This window comes from Colletotrichum scovillei (genome assembly GCF_011075155.1).
Source record: "Colletotrichum scovillei strain TJNH1 chromosome Unknown Contig00004, whole genome shotgun sequence".
Classification (NCBI taxonomy): domain Eukaryota; kingdom Fungi; phylum Ascomycota; class Sordariomycetes; order Glomerellales; family Glomerellaceae; genus Colletotrichum; species Colletotrichum scovillei.
The window spans coordinates 2981229-3000581 of NW_023336262.1; the positions used below are offsets into that span (position 1 = coordinate 2981229).

At 53.1% G+C, this 19353-nt stretch overlaps 5 protein-coding genes across 5 annotated transcripts; 3 read left to right on the plus strand and 2 right to left on the minus strand.

Annotated features, from left to right (window-relative positions):
* Positions 1 to 436: 436 nt before the first annotated feature.
* Positions 437 to 2362, plus strand: HER10_EVM0007850 (uncharacterized protein; the record flags this gene model as incomplete). Its single annotated transcript, XM_035477392.1, has 4 exons — positions 437 to 1195; positions 1288 to 1725; positions 1775 to 2004; positions 2061 to 2362. The coding sequence occupies exons 1-4, from the start codon at positions 987 to 989 to the stop codon at positions 2360 to 2362; spliced, it is 1179 nt and encodes a 392-aa protein (XP_035335118.1). The 5' UTR covers positions 437 to 986.
* Positions 2363 to 3063: 701 nt separating this feature from the next.
* HER10_EVM0012422 (uncharacterized protein) lies at positions 3064 to 4817 on the plus strand (the record flags this gene model as incomplete). The annotated part of the gene is made up of 6 exons (XM_035481818.1): positions 3064 to 3196; positions 3258 to 3321; positions 3395 to 3569; positions 3621 to 3693; positions 3779 to 4397; positions 4463 to 4817. 6 exons carry the CDS (start codon positions 3064 to 3066, stop codon positions 4815 to 4817), a joined length of 1419 nt encoding a protein of 472 aa, XP_035335449.1.
* Positions 4818 to 4876: 59 nt separating this feature from the next.
* Positions 4877 to 6937, minus strand: HER10_EVM0013108 (flavin-containing superfamily Amine oxidase). Its single transcript, XM_035482476.1, has one exon. It carries the CDS (start codon positions 6532 to 6534, stop codon positions 5089 to 5091), a length of 1446 nt encoding a protein of 481 aa, XP_035335514.1. The 5' UTR covers positions 6535 to 6937; the 3' UTR covers positions 4877 to 5088.
* A 4821-nt stretch (positions 6938 to 11758) lies between these two features.
* Positions 11759 to 13201, minus strand: HER10_EVM0000432 (uncharacterized protein). The gene has a single exon (XM_035470215.1). The coding sequence runs from the start codon at positions 12770 to 12772 to the stop codon at positions 12455 to 12457; it is 318 nt and encodes a 105-aa protein (XP_035334575.1). The 5' UTR covers positions 12773 to 13201; the 3' UTR covers positions 11759 to 12454.
* Positions 13202 to 13539: 338 nt separating this feature from the next.
* HER10_EVM0010745 (CCAAT-binding transcription factor subunit B) lies at positions 13540 to 19208 on the plus strand. The gene has a single exon (XM_035483129.1). It carries the CDS (start codon positions 17490 to 17492, stop codon positions 18396 to 18398), a length of 909 nt encoding a protein of 302 aa, XP_035335319.1. The 5' UTR covers positions 13540 to 17489; the 3' UTR covers positions 18399 to 19208.
* The last annotated feature ends 145 nt before the right edge of the window (positions 19209 to 19353 follow it).

The following is a 19353-nucleotide window of genomic DNA, read 5'->3' on the forward strand; positions in this document are numbered from 1 at the left end:
CATGGGTTGGAACGCTGGAGCTAATATGATGTGACATTCTGACGAGCGGGGGCGGGGCCTTGGTTGCAAATTGCAGACTTGCAAGTTGCAACACATCTTCGAAGCTTCCTTAGTTCAGCGGTCCCTGCTAAGAGCTGATTTGCATATTCGGAGTTTTGAGAGCTCATGCTTCAGCCTCCAAAGCCTTCTTCTTACACTCAAACTGAGTCAAGTGCATGTGGGCTGTGGGAAGAGTAAAAGTAATGGCGTGCCCGACTTCTTGCATGAGATGAGATTGGTATTCCGGAGTTAGGAACACTTATTGGAGGCGAGAGAGGTTGACGGAAAGGCCTACACAAGGTGAGAACCTCTACATATTTAAGCCTACCGACCCTTTGGGACGGTAAAGCCTCTCCCTCTGTAAGGTAGAGACCAGCTATACTCACGTGCAACTTGTTCCGGCTGAAGAGTTCCAGGTAAGTAAAGTCACCTCGGAATGTTGTCCTTTATCTTTTTCTGCAATCCCATGTTCCATCCTCCAGGCAGCCCGTTGATCGAGTGTCGACCTCAGACTCCACCATGTCAAGAAGCGGGCTTAAACCCAAGGAGCAGGGGTCAATAACGAGGACGGCTTACCTAGTTCAGATATCAACACCGAAGTGCCGAGAAAACGAGCCTTTCCGTAGGCCTTCCAACATCCACATGCAAGTTGTTGACCAACACATGAGTAACTCTACGAATCTGGTCAATTGTGGCGATTAATACGCTCGCCAAGTCGACTGGTATTAATATGTTGAAATTACATTCGGCAGTGATGGACATGCTTCACCGGTGGGAGCATGGTCTCGGTGTATATAGAAGCCGCCCACATTCTCGAATGCCACGTTTCTCTGTTCCTTTTGCTCACCTACCTCGCTCCGCTGCCCTTGCAGATCCCTTCCCCCTCCTAACGCGGAAGCTTGCGTCTGGAACCCCCTTTCATCAAAAGCAGACTTTAGCCGATTACGATGCTTCCCGTCAAGATCACAGCCGTCCTAAGCTTGGCGGTCGTCGCTTGTGGCGCCCCCCTCGACACCCCTCTCGAGGCTCGTGACGCCGGAGATGTGCTCGCAGACCTGCAAGCCCAAGCCATGGAGAATTTGAAGGCGGCTGAAGCAAATGGGACCATTTCCAAGCGTGGGTGCAACCTCTTCAACGCCAGTGTTCGCAGGGATTGGTAGGTTTTATCTTGTCTCATAATTCTTTCGAGGCCCTTCTTGTGAGACGAAGTGGCTAGCCCTAGTACACACATCTAACATCTTGGCTCAGGGCTGCTTTCTCTACCACGGAGCGCAAGGAGTACATCAGTGCCGTCCAGTGCATGTTGACGTCTCCTTCCAAGTCCGACCCTTCCTTCGCACCAGGAGCCCGCAACCGATATGACGACTTCGTTGCCGTCCATATCAACCAGACTCGGACCATTCATGGTACGGGCAACTTCTTGACATGGCATAGGTACTTTACTTGGGCGTATGAGAATGCTCTAAAGACCGAGTGTGGTTATAAGGGGGCCCAGCCCTACTGGAACTGGTTCGCTCACACCGATGATCCGCGCAAGTCACCAGTCTACGATGGGAGTGATACCAGTCTAAGTGGTGATGGTGCCTACATTGCTCACAATGGCAGCGTGAGTGCTTCGCCATATGGCGAGATCGCAGTACCATCTGGCAATGGCGGCGGTTGTGTAACGAGCGGTCCTCTCGTGAAGTAAGCAACATCCTTAACTTCATGGAAGTCACCATCTAACAGGATATAGCATGACCGTCAACCTTGGTCCAGTATCTCCCGGCATGGATGGCATGGACCCCAACCCCAATGGCCCCATGGAGTACAACCCACGTTGCCTGCGCCGCGACTTGAGCTCATACGCAGCGTCTACTTGGTTGACGACCCCTAACCTGCTTAACGTCACCGTTGGTCAAGCTTCCAAGAATATCTCAACATTCCAGAATGAGCTTCAGGGTCGCTTCTGGGATGGCTTCCTGGGTATGTTCAACGGATTACTGAGATAGCCATAGTTGAGGCTAACATTTTGAATGCAGGCATGCACGCTTCAGGCCATTTCGTCGCAAATGGAGATGCTAGTGATCTCTACTCCTCCCCGACCGATCCGACCTTCTTCCTCCATCATGCCATGGTTGACCGTGTTTACTGGATTTGGCAAGCCCTCCACCTCTGGGAGGCTTTTGAGATTGCTGGTACCATCACGATTCTCAACCTGCCACCGAGCCGTGACGCGACGAAGGAGGACATAGTTGAGATGGGCGTTTTGGCGCAAGATCGCCCTATCAAAGAGCTGCTGAACACTGTCGACGACACTCCGTTCTGCTACATCTATCTATGAAAGCATAAGGAATAGCCATTTTCAAACTTTCGAGAAGTACACGTGTGTCTAGGGTGCATGTGGTTTAGAGCGATGAGGGCTTTAATGCAAAAAGTTCTTTCATTGAAGATTTCCAATTTGTGTGACCGAGCCAGAATTTGCGCTTGCATATAAGCCTGCTAAGGTTGCCTGTACTGTTGCCCTTGAAGCCGTGTTGAATGTTCCTGGCAGTTTACTTGGGAAACATTAGACACAACTTGATCCAAATTCTGAAGACTCTCTCACTTTTCAATTGACCATCTGCCAGTCTATTCCTCTGACATCCGCTAATGGAGCCAAAGGAGACCCAATCTGACCAGGGCTATGGCGTGACGAGCTTTCGGAAAGATATCGGAAAATCACCCTTGCCTAGCAGCAATGTGGTCAGCGTTATCATCTTCGAGTTTCCACTTTCTTGCCTGAACTATGTAGCATTGGAAAGTGAATGGAAGACTTCCATGCGGCTCTCGAGGGCTTTGAGGCTACTTTCGCAGAATCGCATCCACTTGGCGCGTTGTACCATCAAGACCTGCCATAGCGCAATGCCGTTATCGCGCAGAGAATTCGGCCTGGGTAGGGGTTGAGAGGCTTTTAAAAGCATAAAGCATGAGCCTTGAAGATGTCTTCTTGAGTTATCAGCTTAAAGAGCATCATTTTCCTCAAGTGCGGCGGGATCTCTTAACATGTCTGAAGCTAACCCTCGGACGCTGAAGCCCAAAAGCAGGGTTCACGATGTTTTTCGCGGAACGATATTCCAAGCTGTCTTGCTGGGTCTCATCAGCTTCACTCAACCCGGAATATGGACGGCAATGAACAGTAAGCTCGTCAGATGCGTGACTATTATTGCAGTATGTAATTGCTGATCAATCTCGTTAAGATTTGGGCGCTGGTGGTCAAGCTGAGCCATACGTCATCAATGCTGTAAACGTCATCACATTCGTGTAAGTTACTCTCATTTAGTCTCAGTCTTTTCAACGATCCTGAGATATCGTGTCCGTGTTGCTAATGACTTAGGATCATGATTGCGCTGTCACCGCTGGCCAGTATGGTCGGGAACTTGGTTGGCATGAAGTGGATTGTCGTCATCGGAACTCTGGGCTATGTCCCGTACTCCGCTGCGCTCTATTGTAACTCGATTTGGGGGACGCAGTGGTTTCTGATCTTTGGTGCTGTTACGTGTGGAATCTCGGTAGGTTTCCTCTCATCACAGCGGCAGCCATAGGTCTCTGACTTGAAGTAGGCATCGGCACTTTGGCCTGGTGAAGCCGCCATAGCTGTGGGCTATCCCGAAGTTGCTCGTCGTGGTGTCTGTAGTACGTATTTCCAGAGCCATGTAACCCCATCTCCCGACATTTTCAGACCCCAAAGGAGTACTATCATTGCTAATTCCTCGCACAGTCAGCATTTGGATGGCTCTTGGGAAGCTCGGTTCCATCATCGCCACCGCGATTCAACTTGCTATCAACAAAGACAGCAACACAACCGGCGCCATCTCACCTTCGACTTACCTGGTCCTCGTTGCAATTCAATGCTTAGGGTTGCCACTTTCACTATTATTGGCACCGCCCGACAAGCTGATCCGCAAAGACGGGAAGAGGCCCATCTTTGCCAACTCTCAGCGCACATTCAAGACGCAATTTAGGGGCTTCCTCGCGCAGTTCAAACGGAGGGAGGTCTTGCTTCTTATCCCGGCCTTCATCACCGCGCAGTGGGGCGTCACGTACCAAGGCAACTACATGGCTGCATACTTCACCGTTCGCGCTCGTACTCTTGCGGGTTTCATCATTGCTGTTGTGGGTGCGATATTAAATGTTTTTGCAGGGTGGTGGCTTGATTCAAAGCATCTGAAGAGAACTACCCAAGCACGTTGGAGTTGGTATTTCTTGTTGGCTCTCTTCACACTAGTTTGGATCTGGAACCTGGTCGTCCAGGAAAGATGGGCAAGAAAGAGCCCTGGTGAGATTGACTGGGTCAGTGAGAGCTTCGGCGAGGGAGTCGCCATTTTCATTCTCTATCGGTAGGAGTTCTCCTCAACGACCTCCAAAGCAACCATGACGGCGAATACTAACAAAGCGGTCTTAGCATTGCCTATGAGACTGTCGGCGTATGGCTCTACTGGACTCTCGGGACCTTTGACGTTGAAGCGGACACCATTGCTTTGTCGATGGGTGTCCTTCGTTCTGGAGAATCGTTGGGGTCGGCTTTGGCGTATGCCGTCGGCTCTGTTCGCAGCGCCTCTTTGATGACAAACCTGGTCATATCTGTAGTCGTATTCTACGTTGGAGCGCCAGCGACGACATGGGCTGCTCTCCTTGTCAAGGACCGACTTCCAGGTGAAGTATCTGGCCTAGACAGCGACGCAGATATCTCGGACGTGAATATAGCCGAGCGATCTGACGCGGAGCAGATACAAATCAACTCCGCGTCAAAAGCATGATCTGGGCTCCGAAATCTAGATCGTCCTGCCGACCAGAGGCTATGGAGGTTCATTATTGGCTCCTGCATCATAGATGGGGCGATGGATTTACAAACGCGCTTGTCGTCTCACTGGTTTCAGCAAGGAGTATCAGAGACTGAAAGTGGCGCAGAAATTGATCTTGAGATAATTATTCTATGTAGGCTAGGAGTCGTAACCCTTCATCCGTGGCTCTAATATGCACATTTAAAGCTTCAGTCTCCTTCGCCACGCTATTAAGGACTTATTTCCATCACAGACCAAGATCCTTCTTCAGGCCTGGCAGAACCGTCCCCTCGTTGAACGACCAAACCAGTGCGCTGTTGTGACCAGAGAAAGTCGCGCCGGCCCAGTACGTGTTGCGCGCTCCCTCCAAAGCAAGCAACTTGCCATAGAACCCTTCCTTGATCTCCTCAGTCGAGACGCGGACATTGTAGGGCTTGTGGTCCGAAACATAGGGGAACGTGACCGTCTGGGCCGCGTCCTTGGGCACGGCGCCGACGGCAGCCAGCGTAGCCAGGTTCTTGACGAGGACGGCCTTGGCATCCGCCTCGGTGTAGTTCGTATCCTGGAAGCCGACGGCAACGAGGAAGTCGTTGGGGGACCCGGCCGTGTTGAAGCCGTTCGTGCCGGGGATGACGGGCTGGTTGAAGGGGGTCTGGACGCCGACGTTGGTCAGGCTGGTGTTCAGGCCCGGGATCGTGGCGACGCCGGCCCAGTAGCCGAGGGCGGAGAACTTGGAGAAGAGGGCGTGCTCGTCCGAGCTGAGGTCGTACTTGGCCACGTTCTCCAGGATAGGGGGGATGGCGATGAGGAGCTTGCGGGCGCGGATGAGCTTCTTGGGTTGGCCTGGCTGCTGGACGAGGACGGTGACGCCCGAGGTGGTGGCCTTGTCGATCTTGACGTCGCGCTTCACTTTGAGGACGTCGGAGTTGAGAAGGACGCTGTCGCCGAGCTCCGCGGCGGCGGCGTCGTACAGGGCCCTGGTGTCACCGTTGCCGGAGAGGATGAACTCGCCAAAGAGACTCTGGAGCAGACCGGGTCCGAGGCCCTTGATGCCGTACAGCGCCGGGATCGTGGAGATGTCTCCGGTCCACCAGTTGAACTGGGCGATGACGGCCAGGAGCGCCGTGAAGTTGTACTTTTGAGCGAGCTCTGCAAAAGGGAGCGTAAGTTCTTCCGGCACAGGGTCGGGAACGAGGAAGCCCTGGTCAATCCAGGGGTACTTGGCCAACACGTTGGTCGAGTAGGCCTGCGCTGCGGCCTGGAGTGCCTGCTGCTGCGCGGCCGAGGCCGAGGCGTTTTGCGCAGGAATAGGGAACCCGAGCGAGAAGTCGTAGCTCTTTGAGGCGCCGGCGGTGGCGCTGGTGAGAGGATTGGCCTTGATGGTCGAGACGTTGAGGCGGGAGAAGTAGCTGCTGACAATCTCCCTGTTCTCGAGGAGAACGACACCGACGTTGGCCGGGATCTTGGTCTGCGGGTTGATGTAGGTCTCTGCGTGGCCGCCAATCTGAGACTTCTTCTCGATGACGGCGACCTTGGCGCCGGCGTCCTTGAGCTGGATCGCGGCGTGGATGCCGGCGCTGCCGCCGCCGATGATGGCGACGTCGACGTCGATCTTTGCCTCGGCGCAGGGCTTCGCTGCGGCTTGGGACAGTAGGAGAGCCCAGGCGGGCGAGGCGAGCTGGTTGAACTTCATGATGTGAAAGGGGACGAGGACAAGGAGTGACTGTAGTTGAACTAAGTGGTATTAACAAGCGCACGCCGTATTAGAGATTAGCTGGCTATGCGGCATGTAGAGGGAGGAAAACAAAAAGAACAGGACCTAAGCGTATTCCTCGGGGACATATTGTTGTATTTATCAAATTGCTCTTACCAAAACATTGCCCAGGGCCATGAACCTTCTTAGAGAACCTGTGCCGGTGCGGCCGGACGACCCGGACATCGAAATGGCGGGCGTTTACGAGTGCCGAACCAGGCAAAGTTCCGCATCCTTCGCAGCCCCCGGTTGCCGTGTAAGTGTCATGACACCCGAAGCGACCACTGATGGTAGCCACGGGCGCACTAGCTCACAAGGGTTGAGAGCAGAATGCCGAACTACACAATGAACGAGATTATGATTAATCTAGAAGGAAACTTTGACGTTGACAGTTAACGGTGCAAATGGCTTGCCCGGGATCCACCAAGTCCGTTTAAGCTTTGACTAGCGGCATTGTCGCAAGGTTGTCAATATAGCCTCAATGGCATGCTACAATTTTCGTAAACGGAGTCCGAGCTGTCATATTGACTTGGCGTGTGCCCGCCGCGCGCGTACCCGGGTACTGGCTGTTCTGGTCGGGTATTGTATATAAAGTATCGGGAGGTTTACCGCCCTTCTCGTGTCGTTGGTTCATTGTTGCCATAGATGATGGTTTACCAAGTTTGTCATCGCAACAGCCGATGTTTTCAATAACTAATATTGTGGCTGTAAAGACATGGCGTGAACCATGTTGAGTCTTGTCTGTCTTCCAATTCAACTGAAACTCAACACTTCACTCAAAGCAAATCAAGCAACTGATCAATCAACAAAGTAAAATCGACTTTCACGATTTCGCCAGTCAACCAGACCGACACATGATTCTGTTGTATTGAGTGAAGTGCTATTATTGACTTTCCCTCATTGCATCTTCTGTCGACAATTTGTCATCTTATTTAGAAGGGTATGACACAGCTGAGACCGAGAGCTCGAGAGTTCTCCAGCAACTTATAGTGTTTTATGAATTCTTGACAGCGAAGTCTATTTCGACAATCTTTTTGCCTCCACCCTCAGTTGGGACAATTGTCTCTGGCACTTTCAAAGTTACAGGTGATATGAATGAAGATCTTATTAATAGCCCACTATCGGCCTGTAGAGAAACACATCATAGGCCATGTCTGGAAATTGAACACGTGCATCATAGCTCCAAAGATCTAGTTGCAAATATTGAGTATGATGTGAGTAAGAACCACAAACTTCACATAACTGATTGAGCCACTAGTCTGTACAATGGCTGCATATTCATATTCCAACTTTTCTTCTAGTTCACGAATGCGAAACCAATTTCTCTCTATTTTAGTCTAAGATAAACTAACCAAGTCCATCACGAATAAGAGGTCAAAGGCTCAACCAACCCGCAAACGGGGCAGTCACCCGCTTTTGACCGGAAACCCGCAGGCATCTAGCTAGCCGGACGGCACAAAGAGGAGCCACACAACCCGCTCCGAATCCACGCAGACATCTCCACATCCAACAGGGCCTTCTCCAGTCATGTTGCTCACCATGCTTATTGCTCTATTTGTTCAACATTATCATCAACATCCGATATGGTGTAGTGGCCAACATGATGCCCTCTCATCTCTACGAGAGGTTAGGCATAGCCCCGAGTTCGATTCTCGGTTTCGGAAATCTTTTGCGTTCGGCTCATTTTTGTCATAACAACTGCCTCAATTACTGACTGACAGTCGTGGCTTGGAATCGACGCCAAAGCGATAGAAGGAAATTGTGAATTTTGGAGATCGTCAGAAACTTGGATAGGAAAGCCAGCCAAGTGACCGGTCGACCGTGCCCGTAAAGTCATTGGAACAGCCCGGGTGCACGGAAACCCAGTCGCCTATCGGCGCGAAGCCCGGGCCCGCTGTAGAAAATCAGAACTTGGCAGCGGCAGCCCGATCGCCGGACCTTGATTCGCAAAGAAGACCTGGCAAACAAAAGCTTGTATGATGAAAGAGTACGACCTTACGGATCACGAGACGGCGGCAATCCCTAGGAGCTTAGTCGACGTCGTCCAACTAAACGTCTCAATGTCCATCTGCGATCCGAAACCTCTCACAATCACAGTAGTAGGCGTCCAAGGTGGATAACCGAGAAATGGACCGAATGCAAGGCACCCGGAGGCTTAGAACAAGATATAGCCAGCCACTGTGGTATCCCGTGATATCAGCTGGCAGCCATTCAACGGGGGCAGCATGGCCCATCGCAAGCGCCGCAGACATTCGTAAACTATCCGCGAAAGCAAGCTTCTACGGCGCATCCGGTAAAGCCGAACGGCAGCGTCAACCCTCACGTGCAACGGGCCGCGGAAAAAAAAGCGTGACTACAGGCTTCATAGAAACCTTGACATTCGACGCGTCGACGCACTCGTTCACCACCTAGTTGATGATCGCGTCAGTCTTACTTGGGGACGCCCCGCGTCATTCACAGTTCAAGCGCCAGGAACAAGAGACATCCATCCACTACAGCCGGGTTGTTAGCGCAGTGGACGAGTAAACTGTGAGAGAGGGGGGGTAAGGGATCGTGGCGCGGTGCAAGCTTTTGAGGATAGAGTGGTTTGAGATGCGCCGAATAGGAAAGCAGAAGTCGAGAAAACGGCCCTCATTCGTCGCGAGAGAGATGCGGGAGATCCCTTCTTGCGACCGGGGTGGAGGGGTAGCTGATTGCAGAATCGGGAAATGGAACAAATAGTACGGGCGCGTAAGTCTTGAATGTCTGACAGTGCTACTGATTTTGAGCCGCGTCTGGCGAAAACTTGACTGTAATCATGAGTTCCAATATCTGTACTATTCATGTCATTCAGAGCCTGCGAAGGCCGAAGGAGACTGTAGCCTGGTGACAAAATAAGATGGGCCATATGTCGATCGCACGACGTGCGGGAGCGCCGTGGGACGGGATTGCGCAATAGACGTATCAAGATAGAATTCAGTAGACATCAGATGTCCTCCGTGCGGAACGTCTGTGTCCTGTGCTCCTGCGCTTTCTGCGCTTTGGAAGCAAGACACGGATTCTCTCCTAAACTTATTGACAAACGCTGTTTTCTTGACTTTTGTCCGAGAACGTGCGGAAAGAACAAGCTGCCCGCGGTCTCTCTCAGAGGCGTACAGATACACGTTTCTGTCCTTCGGTCATGAAAGTGAGACGTTGACCATCCCCCAACTTCAGCTATGGATGGTAGCACATATCTCTTCTGCCGGATCAATGGGAATAACTTGGTTGGCGGATCGTGTTGCTGCTGGGCGATGGCTAATTAGGCGCTTCAGGCAGAAAGCCAGAACTGAACCCAACGTAAACATACGACTGGAGCTGACAAGGCGACAAGGCGACGTTGGGTGGTATGTATCTGTACGAAAGTACGGATACCAGGGTCGCATAACCGCCAGCGTGATGAGTGAGCACTGGGAAGTGAGCCATGTCAAAGCTCGGTTCCAGTTAGAGTCTAGACCGCAGTGACCGCACGGGTCCGAAGCGCCTCTGATTCCTGTATCAGTTCGTGACTGCTCCAGATGGATCAACATGGGGTGAGGATGAAGCAACACATGGAGTGCAAGGAGTTGTGCCTCCAGAACGTTGGCCTAGATAGCTGTAACATCAAGGAGGCTCGGCGTTCCCAGACTGAGGGTGGCCCTCGTCCGAGATGTTGTCAGCCTGTCACGCCAGATCGAGCATTGATAGACGTTGATAGTAAATGCCGGGCGACGGGAGTGGCAGATTAGCGTAGGCAGCGTGCGGTGTGCCCCTCAGCCCTGGTCTTTTGCCCTCAGACTGGCTCAATGTCTGTGTACCCTGGAAGAGGCGTGACGCTTTCTCGTCCACTCGAATCGTGCAAGAGAGACAGCTGACCACTAGGCAGCTGCAGAAATGATGTGTTTCCAACCACTCAAGTAATCCGTTCGAGGCGAATTCTGGTCCAATCATTGTCGCGTCGCGACGTTCGCCCGCTACTCGATGTGTGCGAGGACGAGGCGGAGGCTCTTCGTCTAGAGACAGGTGGTTGAGATCTGTTGCGACGTTCCAACTTTTCGGCTCTCAGCCCACGACGGATCATCAGCGTGGGCGGATTCACTTCGGCCGCTTGCTGGAGCTGCGCACCTGACCTCGCGCATCATTCCAAGCACGGGGCAGACATGAGGAGTGAGCAGATGTCTGCCTATCAGGCTATATCGGTACTACTGTACCTATTCGTGCTCCGTACTCTGCAGTCTGTCCAGCTGCCACAGACTAGGTACAGTCTCTCAGACTCACTCCCCGCGTTATTGTTAACTTGCAGCCGCTGCTTGAGCGAATGCAACGACCGATGCGCCCGGGCAACCCCACTGCGACTGTCAGCGCGTGAGACACCAAGCCTTTGATACCCAGGCTGCATGTCCTTGCTGCAGTCAGAGTTCTGTAAGTAGCTATCTCCGAGCGGCCGGATGCAGGTTTCGTGACTCCGAAGCACTCGGGACGGAGACCTCGCACTGGATGCGGTACGAAAACACGGGCTAAACCGCGTATGCTGTGCTGTGTATCCGTACGGTAGTCCGTTGTCGGCAAGCTTTGAGACTGGTGCCTTTTCGATAGTCGTGCTTGCGATATGTAGCTTTTTCTTCCATGCCATTGCCTACTTTGTTCCAAGGCCTTGGGAACTGAAGCAAATTGTCTGTATCCATACGAATACTGTAGAGCTGTGAATGGGTGCACCACCTTCCGTCTTCCGCCTTCTGAGCTTCCATGGGCGCCACCCAAAGTTCCCCCGCTCGAGTTGCTCGAGGAGGGTGGGAGCCTGTGAGGGACGCGAGGAGTCCGTGAGAGGCAGCGCAGGATGCGGGTACGTACCTGCAGAGCACAGCGGCTCGTCAGGGAAGCGCTGCTTCAGAAATTCAGAGCCATAAGAATATTTCGTCAGAACATTATGCGGTGTGTGTCACGTGGGGCTGAAGTGGCTGAAGGTGGGCCCTCGCAATATCTCGCCGTGCTGTCCCAAACCGTGAAAAGAAGAAAGGTGTGTGATGCGGCGCGGACGGAGCTGGGACAGGAAACCCGGAGACACACAGTCGCGTCACAGTTGCAGGGGACCATCCCAGCCCGTACCAATACTGTGTACGGAGTGCCCAGTCCAACCCAACCGATCGACAGTGTGAGCTCCAGCCTCCGAGCCCATCCCCTGGCAAGCTACCAACCAGCGCAAACCGTCAGTCCGCATCGGGACCACCAGCAGTGTCCGTAGGTATGTATTTCGTACCAACAGCTGGTGATCTTGCCGTGGTCCATGAAACTCGGAAACAGTGATTCGGAATTCTACCCGGTCGTTTGAAATGAGAGTACCGTAACCGTCCTGTGATAATTAAGCGCTGGCAAGAATGCTCAGATTGAGGCTTTTACCCTGGGTATGCAACCAGATATTGGAAACAATATCACATCCGGCAGCAGTATCTGTGCCATTGGGGATTTCAATCCGAATGAACCGAGTCGTCAGGACGTCTCGTTCCCAGCCTCCCCGTCGCTCGCCAACCTGACCTTCTTTTGCCCCTCACCGTTCCAAAGCCAACAGCCGAGGGAGGCTAGCAGAATAGTTGGCGGCACTGGGCAGAGTAGAATAGCCGTCACCGCCTCTTCCTTTTTTTTTTCTTTCTCTTGCTCTACGCTCAAGTGCCCCTTGCTCGCACTGTCCGTGTCCCACTCCCGACACCCGTCGCGGCGAGGAAAATGAGGCAGCCTGGCAGTGTCGAAGGCGGAAGACAGAAGATGCGCAGCCCGGATGAATCGTCGGTCACTAAATTTAGGCCTTGCTATGTGCCAGCTCACAAGCTGTCGATCGGCTTCATTCCTCGGAGTGTTGGATGATGGATCAGGTTTTCGCTTCAGTGCCGACGCTGACCGGCTGGTTTGTTGCGTCACCCATACCGTACGCGCATACCGCTGCCGTGCTATGAAACGACGGCTGAGAAAATGGGAAGACACGGACGAGAGGCGTGGTGAGGTAGCCCAAGGTACAGTGCAGTAGGGTCCGCCTCAATAGCTCTAGAGCTTGGAGCTTCGGGAGAATAATGAGTGCAGTCTGTCTATCTGCACCGCTGCACCGCATATCGCGTGTCGTGTTGGAGCTTGGAGCTTGGGTCAGCATGGACCAAAAGTGGTCATCCTGCCGGGAGGTCGGGATGGGCATTGAGCGACAGCGGTGCGATGAGTCCCTCCTCGTCTCATGTTTTCTGTCGTCGCTGGTGTGTGCAGCCTTGCTTTAAAAGAGGGAAGTGCTGAAGTAACGTGGCAGATGGAGACTTTGCCCCATGCGGAAAAGTCGAGAGTTAGAGGACCAGGGCAGAAAATCAAAGAGGTTGACAGGCAGACGCTGAGCGCTCGGAGGAACCTAGAAGGCTAGAAGGAAAAGAAAGCCCGCCATGAACGGAAGACGACGAGCCATGTTGAGGAATGGAAACTTCTTCTGAGCAGACACTGTCAAAAACACGCAGGAAGATGCTAACTTGTTGAGAACAATTGAGATGTTCGGGACGACAATTGTCAACTGGAGGAACGTCAATCCTCAGTCGTACCTTCCTAGGAAGATGGGAGGTAATTACTTCTGCACCTGACTTTCTTGCATTTGAATTAAGGAAAAAAAAAAAAAAAAAACAGGCCAGGAAATTCGACAAGGAGCGACGGGAGAATGGGAAAATAATGACTGAATGCCTTACTGGAAAGACCCACTCCTTCCCACAGTTCCATCCAGAGCGCACCCCTCCTTCCCCTCTGTCGGAGAAAAAGAGGTGTGAGCATAGCAGACCCAGCTCAGAGATCACGTCATGACAGCAAATCAGAAGCGAAGCCAGCAACGCCAGCCACATCCAGGGCCCCACCTAGACCCGCTTATTCAGCCAGTAAGAGATGTTAAAGGGTTAATGGTCCCGCCCCTCAAATCATGGCCCAGAATTCTCCCTCGTCTTCCACCTCCTCCCTCCGGCCCAACCAATCAATCCTTTGCGGCCCACCCAAACGTGACAAGGTGCGAAGGCAGAAAAAAAGAGACGGCGGGAAGACAGAGAACGAGACAGAGAGTGAGCAAGCAGCAAGAGAGCGAGCGAGTCGAATCATTCAATCAGCTTCCGTCCCTCAACAGCACTTGGAAACAGACACCAGGGTTGCCCAAGCTGGTGTCATTCCATTGGATCCTCGACCATCATATCAATCGGTCGCCAATCATCAGCTAAGCCTATCCGCTCCGCATTTTGGCACTCTATCGATCTTGAAACCAGGGCGTGTTGTGCGGACGACATCTCAGCAAAGCTGCAAAGAGACGCGCGCGAAGAATCGCCAAAGAGCAGACGTGAAGAAAAGCAGAAAAGGTCTTCAAGTGACAGTGAGGGGGAACCATAGCGCGACAGGCAGACAGGCAGGCAGGCAAACAAGCAAGCCGTCAGCGGCAACGCAACGCATCACTGAGCACAACGTCCGCGCACACCTTCTCTTTCCTGCCTCCTTCTACACACCTCACGGTCACTTACACACACCGCCAGAAGACCGTGGTGGGAAGGCAACCCAAGAATAAGACAGACAACGCAGAGTTCGACGACTCAAATCGAGAACGAAAGAAAGAAAAGCAGTGACGCAACATTGCCCTGCCCGGCCCTGCCTACCGACTCTGCCACTTTTATTGCCAGCCCGACTTTCTGTCTGGCGTGGTGCATTCGCACTGGCGACGACGTCCTGAGAAAGTGGAAAGAAGATAATTACACCTCAACGCGAGAGGGGGCGTGTGTGCGTGCCTTCCATTGCTGTAAGTTGCACCACCACCACCACCACCACCACCACCACCACTTCGGAGTACCACGGTGCGGCCTTACCCAGGACTTCACTTCCCGCTCTTACCCCTTCCCAGTCTGCCCGTGTCTGCTTTGCTCCTTCCTTCCCTCACTGCGACGTCAACGTCAGCAAACCATACCCCCTTCCCACTTCCCACCCCCCTACCCCTCTTCTGCCTGGCTGCCTTGCCCTCCTCACCTTCCTTACCCTGGCCTTTTTCCCTTTCCCTTCCCCTCCTTCCGTCTTTCCCACCGCAGTTTCTGTTAAACACACCCCCTTTTTCTCTTCGCAGCCTTAGGCCCACCTGATCCCAGCAAGAGAAAAAAAAAGAGGTGACCCATCTTCTGCCGACGCCACACACTCACACTCGTGTCTTTAGGATCCACGCACCTTTTGCTTGGTTTTTTTTCCCTCTCGACCCTCTCGACCCTCCGAAACAGGCGTACAAAGTGCCAAAGAGCCCCGGTTCGCCAAAAGGAAAAGCTCCAGCGAATCCAACGAGCCAAAAGCCAGAAAAAACCCGCCCTCCCACAAAACCCAGCAAATCAGCTCGGTTTTTTCTTGCGACCACTCACGTCCCTCCCTCAACTCTCCAAACGTCTCCCCCGACCTGACACCACCACTCACATTTCACCACTCACCACTCACCCAACAGTCGTGAATTGTTCGCGACTTGGAATCCCCCCAGAGAGGTCCTATCATCGTCGACTTTGATCTTCTCGCTATTCTGCGACCAAGCATCTTGTCTATTGGCCCAAACACCAGTAGCAATACCAACTGCTCGCCCATCAGGTGACTGAAGCAACCTGCGGAAAAGAGCATCTTTTCCCGTCTCTGCCTGTTTGACCGCAGCGCTCCGGACCGCACGCATCGCATCGCATCAGCACAGCGCACCGCGACCACAGCAAAAGGCCACTCAGCCCAACCGCGTCGCACTTTCGCCCTCCCGCCAAACATATTATCGCGCAACGCGTCATAGCTTCTTCGGAGGCGATTTCAAGCTCATATCGTGACACTCGAGTCAAAAGCCTATCAGAAAGCTTCGTCTCGACTTAGACCACGAGCCAATCCCCGAGAATTTCACCCCCAAAGCCAAAAATTCAGCCAACCAGGTACGTTTCGCATGCCACTCGACTCAAGTCCTTTGGCGCCCCTCCTGTCCAGCCTTGTACGCGCGCTTCCTTGTCCCTGACGACGGCCGCCATCTTCCTTCCCTATCCCGTCTGGTCATTTCTATTTTGTACGCTATCCGAGTTTGGCTTCTCTGTCAAATTTGGCGCTTCATATGTCGAGCTACCTATCTATCTGGCATTGCCAAGTGGAAGAGGGAGAAGACTTGACGAATTCTTGGAGTAGAACCAGTTCGGATCCTCTTCTGGCTGTTGTCTTTTCTTTTCTCCCAATTCCTCACACACACGATTTGTGTGCGCCTGTTGTCCTTTGAAACCGGGACGGACAACACATGCTTACTGACTTGAGCAGGGCGCATAACATTCACACCTCCTTCACAGCACATCGCTTTCATCGGCGATTACACCCAGATCTCCAACTTTCGTGGTACGTTTATTGTACTTTCTTCATTATCACATTGTCCTCAGCATCTCCAGCCTTCGTACTCTTCCCGTGCTCCCCGGAGGTGTAACCATCCATCCCTCGGTGCTCCCCCTCCCCTTCACCACGTCCACGTCAGTTTGTCTCTTTCCTGTCATCTGCGGGCCATCGCGTCACCCTTAGGGGAGAGTCTTCACTACCTCATCCTCTGACGTTACGCTGTCTCGACTGTTGTGCTTCGCACAGAGGAGTGCATCGGCGCATCAAGCCTTCTACGCCTTCTCGAAGCACCCCTTCGGCGGCATATCGACGCAGCAGCTACAGCAGCAGCAGCAGCAGCAGCAGCAGCAGCAGCGCATTGGAAAGGTTTCTCATGCCAGCCACTACCACCACATCGACGTGCACTCCCAGTGGAATGGACGTTGTTGCGAAGCGCTCAGTGAGCTTGGCTTAGCTTGTGGCAGCGACACACGACAGCGCCCTGTACAGGCACCCCTTCCCCTCCACCGGTGCAAGCACGGGCTCTGTCAACGCAGCTCGGACTGTCTTTTGGCTCTGCGCCGCCACCATAACCGCATCAAGGGGAAGTGTCGCCGCGTAGGTTGGCATGGTGGGCCTTGTCTCTGCATATTCCGTCATGCATGCGAGGTCTGCCAGCGCATCAAGTGGTGGCCCGAGACGCCAGGAGAGGAACATGAACCCCACCCCATCTGCTTGTCTTTGTCGCATCATCCCGAGCTCTGGCTTATATACAGGAGAACTAACATTCTTGGTTGGACAGATCTAACGACGCGAAGTGGAAAAGGATTAAACGGTCTCTAATTTCTGGAGAACTCAAGGCACCGACCTGTTTCGTCCAAAAGAACAAGGACAAGCCGACTCTTGCCCTACCCGCTCCCGCTGTGCAGCCGGTAGACCAACCCAGGACCAGCCCGGACCAAGGAGCCCTTGATCGGCTAGAAGCAACAGAACCGACGCCGCCTCGCCTCCGCCTTGTACGGTAGCAGCCTCGACATACCTGCCCGCCTCTGTCGAACCCACACACTCTCGCCGCTCTCACGTGGCTGTCATTCTGACCCCAGGCTCAGCCACCCACCTCGTCCGCCCCGCGACTACATCAGCCCGCATATGCCGTGGTCGGCCACTTGCGTCGCGCACCACTGCCAGCTCATCCACGCATCACCAATAGATTGAGCCCCTCCGCTCCCAATACACTGGAAAAAGGACCCTAGGACACCGCCGGCTCCCAATCCGTGTGCCCAACTCAACCCAAGCAGACGGGCCGTCCCAGTCATTTTAAAGCTCACTCCTCACGAGAAAGGCAGCTTTCGTCGCAACTCATTCGTCACTCGCGACCCATAGCCGTGATACCCTTTTTTCCCCCTTCCCACGGTCACGTTTTTCTCAACCGCGCCAAAGCGGCTGTCAAGCTACACCACGTAGCTGGCTTCTTATTGGTTCCGATACTCTACGCGACGAAGACAATCGCCTTCATTGCACAGCTTGATCATCCCTCGAACAAGCTTAACCCCAGTATGATGGAATACGCACAATATCCTCAACAACCTCAAAACGCCCACTCCGGATACACCAACTCCACCACAGGAAACAACATCACCTCTCCTCACGGCGTACAGACGTCACCTATCCTGTCTCAACAGCAATCACCCTCTCAACAACAGGGACACAACATGTACCAGCCACAGTACAACGTCCCCCAGCAGGGAATGCATTATGGCATGCCTCAAATCCAAGCCGCCGCCATGGCGGCAACTGCAGCTGCTTCGGGATCCAACTATCCTTACATGCAGTCGGACCCCAGTTTGCCCCAAACATCGCCGCGAATGGGCGGAGCGAAGAAGGAGAGTCGCGATCCTAGATCACCCACCCAGATGAACAACGTTTCGCAGTTACCGGGCCAGAGACGCCTCAGTCAGGTCACCAGCCCCGGCGTGCCTACTGCGCAGGGCATGATGAATCATGTCGGCGCGCGACCTGGTGTTGCGCCACCGCAAATGGCTCAGGCTCAAGCTATGCCTCACCCGCAATCCCCCGAGATGCCGGCCGGTGGCGTCGAAGAATCGCCCCTCTACGTCAATGCTAAGCAGTTCCATCGCATTCTCAAGCGTCGTGTTGCACGCCAAAAGTTGGAGGAGCAGCTGCGTCTGACGTCCAAGGGCCGCAAGCCATACCTTCACGAGTCAAGACACAACCATGCTATGCGCCGACCTCGCGGACCTGGAGGCCGTTTCCTCACTGCTGAGGAGGTTGCCGCCATTGAGCGCGAGAAGGGTGGTGGTTCTGGCGAGGGTCCCGAGGACGTTGTCGAGTCCAAAGCCGGCTCCAAGAGGAAATCGGAAGCCGACGACTCCAGCTCGAACAAGAAGGCCAAGAAAGCATCCGAGACTCCTGAAGAGGACGAGGAGGAGGATGACGAGTCTTGATCCGCAGCCATACTATTATGTTTTGTCGCGCATTTCGATCACGAAGTCACGACCGTCTGCAGAGACGACTTGCAGCCATCTCCACTCTTTCGAATTGGGGTTACAAAGGAGAGAAGGGAACTTGTACGGGATGTGTCTATAGGGGCTGGAGTTTTCCAAATGTCTTTATATGCAGCATGCGGGCCGGTACACAGGACTCTCGTTGCTCTCTGGCTGCCAGGTCTAGCCGATGCCATTCCGGTCGTCATCGGCTTTTTTTTATTGCGCCTTTATTTTTTCGTTTTCACGGCTAATACACATTATCGACTGGCAACAGCATGGCGCCCGTTTAGACGGGTGGCCGCAAGGGAAATGGGAGGGAAGAATGCATGGACGACTCGAAACGACGGATACCCCTCTTGTGTTTACTCGATTACCCCCTTCTCCTTGTTGTTTTTGATTTGACTTCACTTCGTGTTACAATTCTTTTCCTGGACGAGGGATTCTTCTTCTTGGGGAATGGTCGGTAGTGTGGGAATTGGGCAGATGGTCTGGCTACCAACGGCTTCCTTTTTTTTTATTTTATATTTCGTGATTCAGCAGGGAGTTGAAACGAAGAGAAAAGAAAAACCCAAAACGAAAAGCCGCCAGTCAGTGGTGTGCCGCGAGTTTGTTGTACGGGAACAAGAGAATGATTGAAGATGATATCTACGCTTATATTTGTCTGCCTCACCACTTCTTACTTGCTGGATTGATGGAGATAGACTGGGTTTCCTGGCAAAATCCGTCGCCGGATTCGTATGTATGGAGAGAAACACGGATTTAACGACCTTTTTTTCCCTCACTTTTTAAGCAATTTATACCTTTTAGTCTTATTACTGCAAATACGTGCCATTGAAAGTGAGACCACGAGGATGTTGTCCACGATTTACATTGCCCATCTATGTGAAGGAGGGACTCGGAACTAGGATGGGCT

Coding starts and splice junctions, on each gene's coding strand:
- HER10_EVM0013108 (XM_035482476.1), bottom strand. CDS start 6,534: ATGAAGTTCAACCAGCTCGCCTCGCCCGCCTGGGCTCTCCTACTGTCC.
- HER10_EVM0000432 (XM_035470215.1), bottom strand. CDS start 12,772: ATGCCCATCCCGACCTCCCGGCAGGATGACCACTTTTGGTCCATGCTG.
- HER10_EVM0010745 (XM_035483129.1), top strand. CDS start 17,490: ATGATGGAATACGCACAATATCCTCAACAACCTCAAAACGCCCACTCC.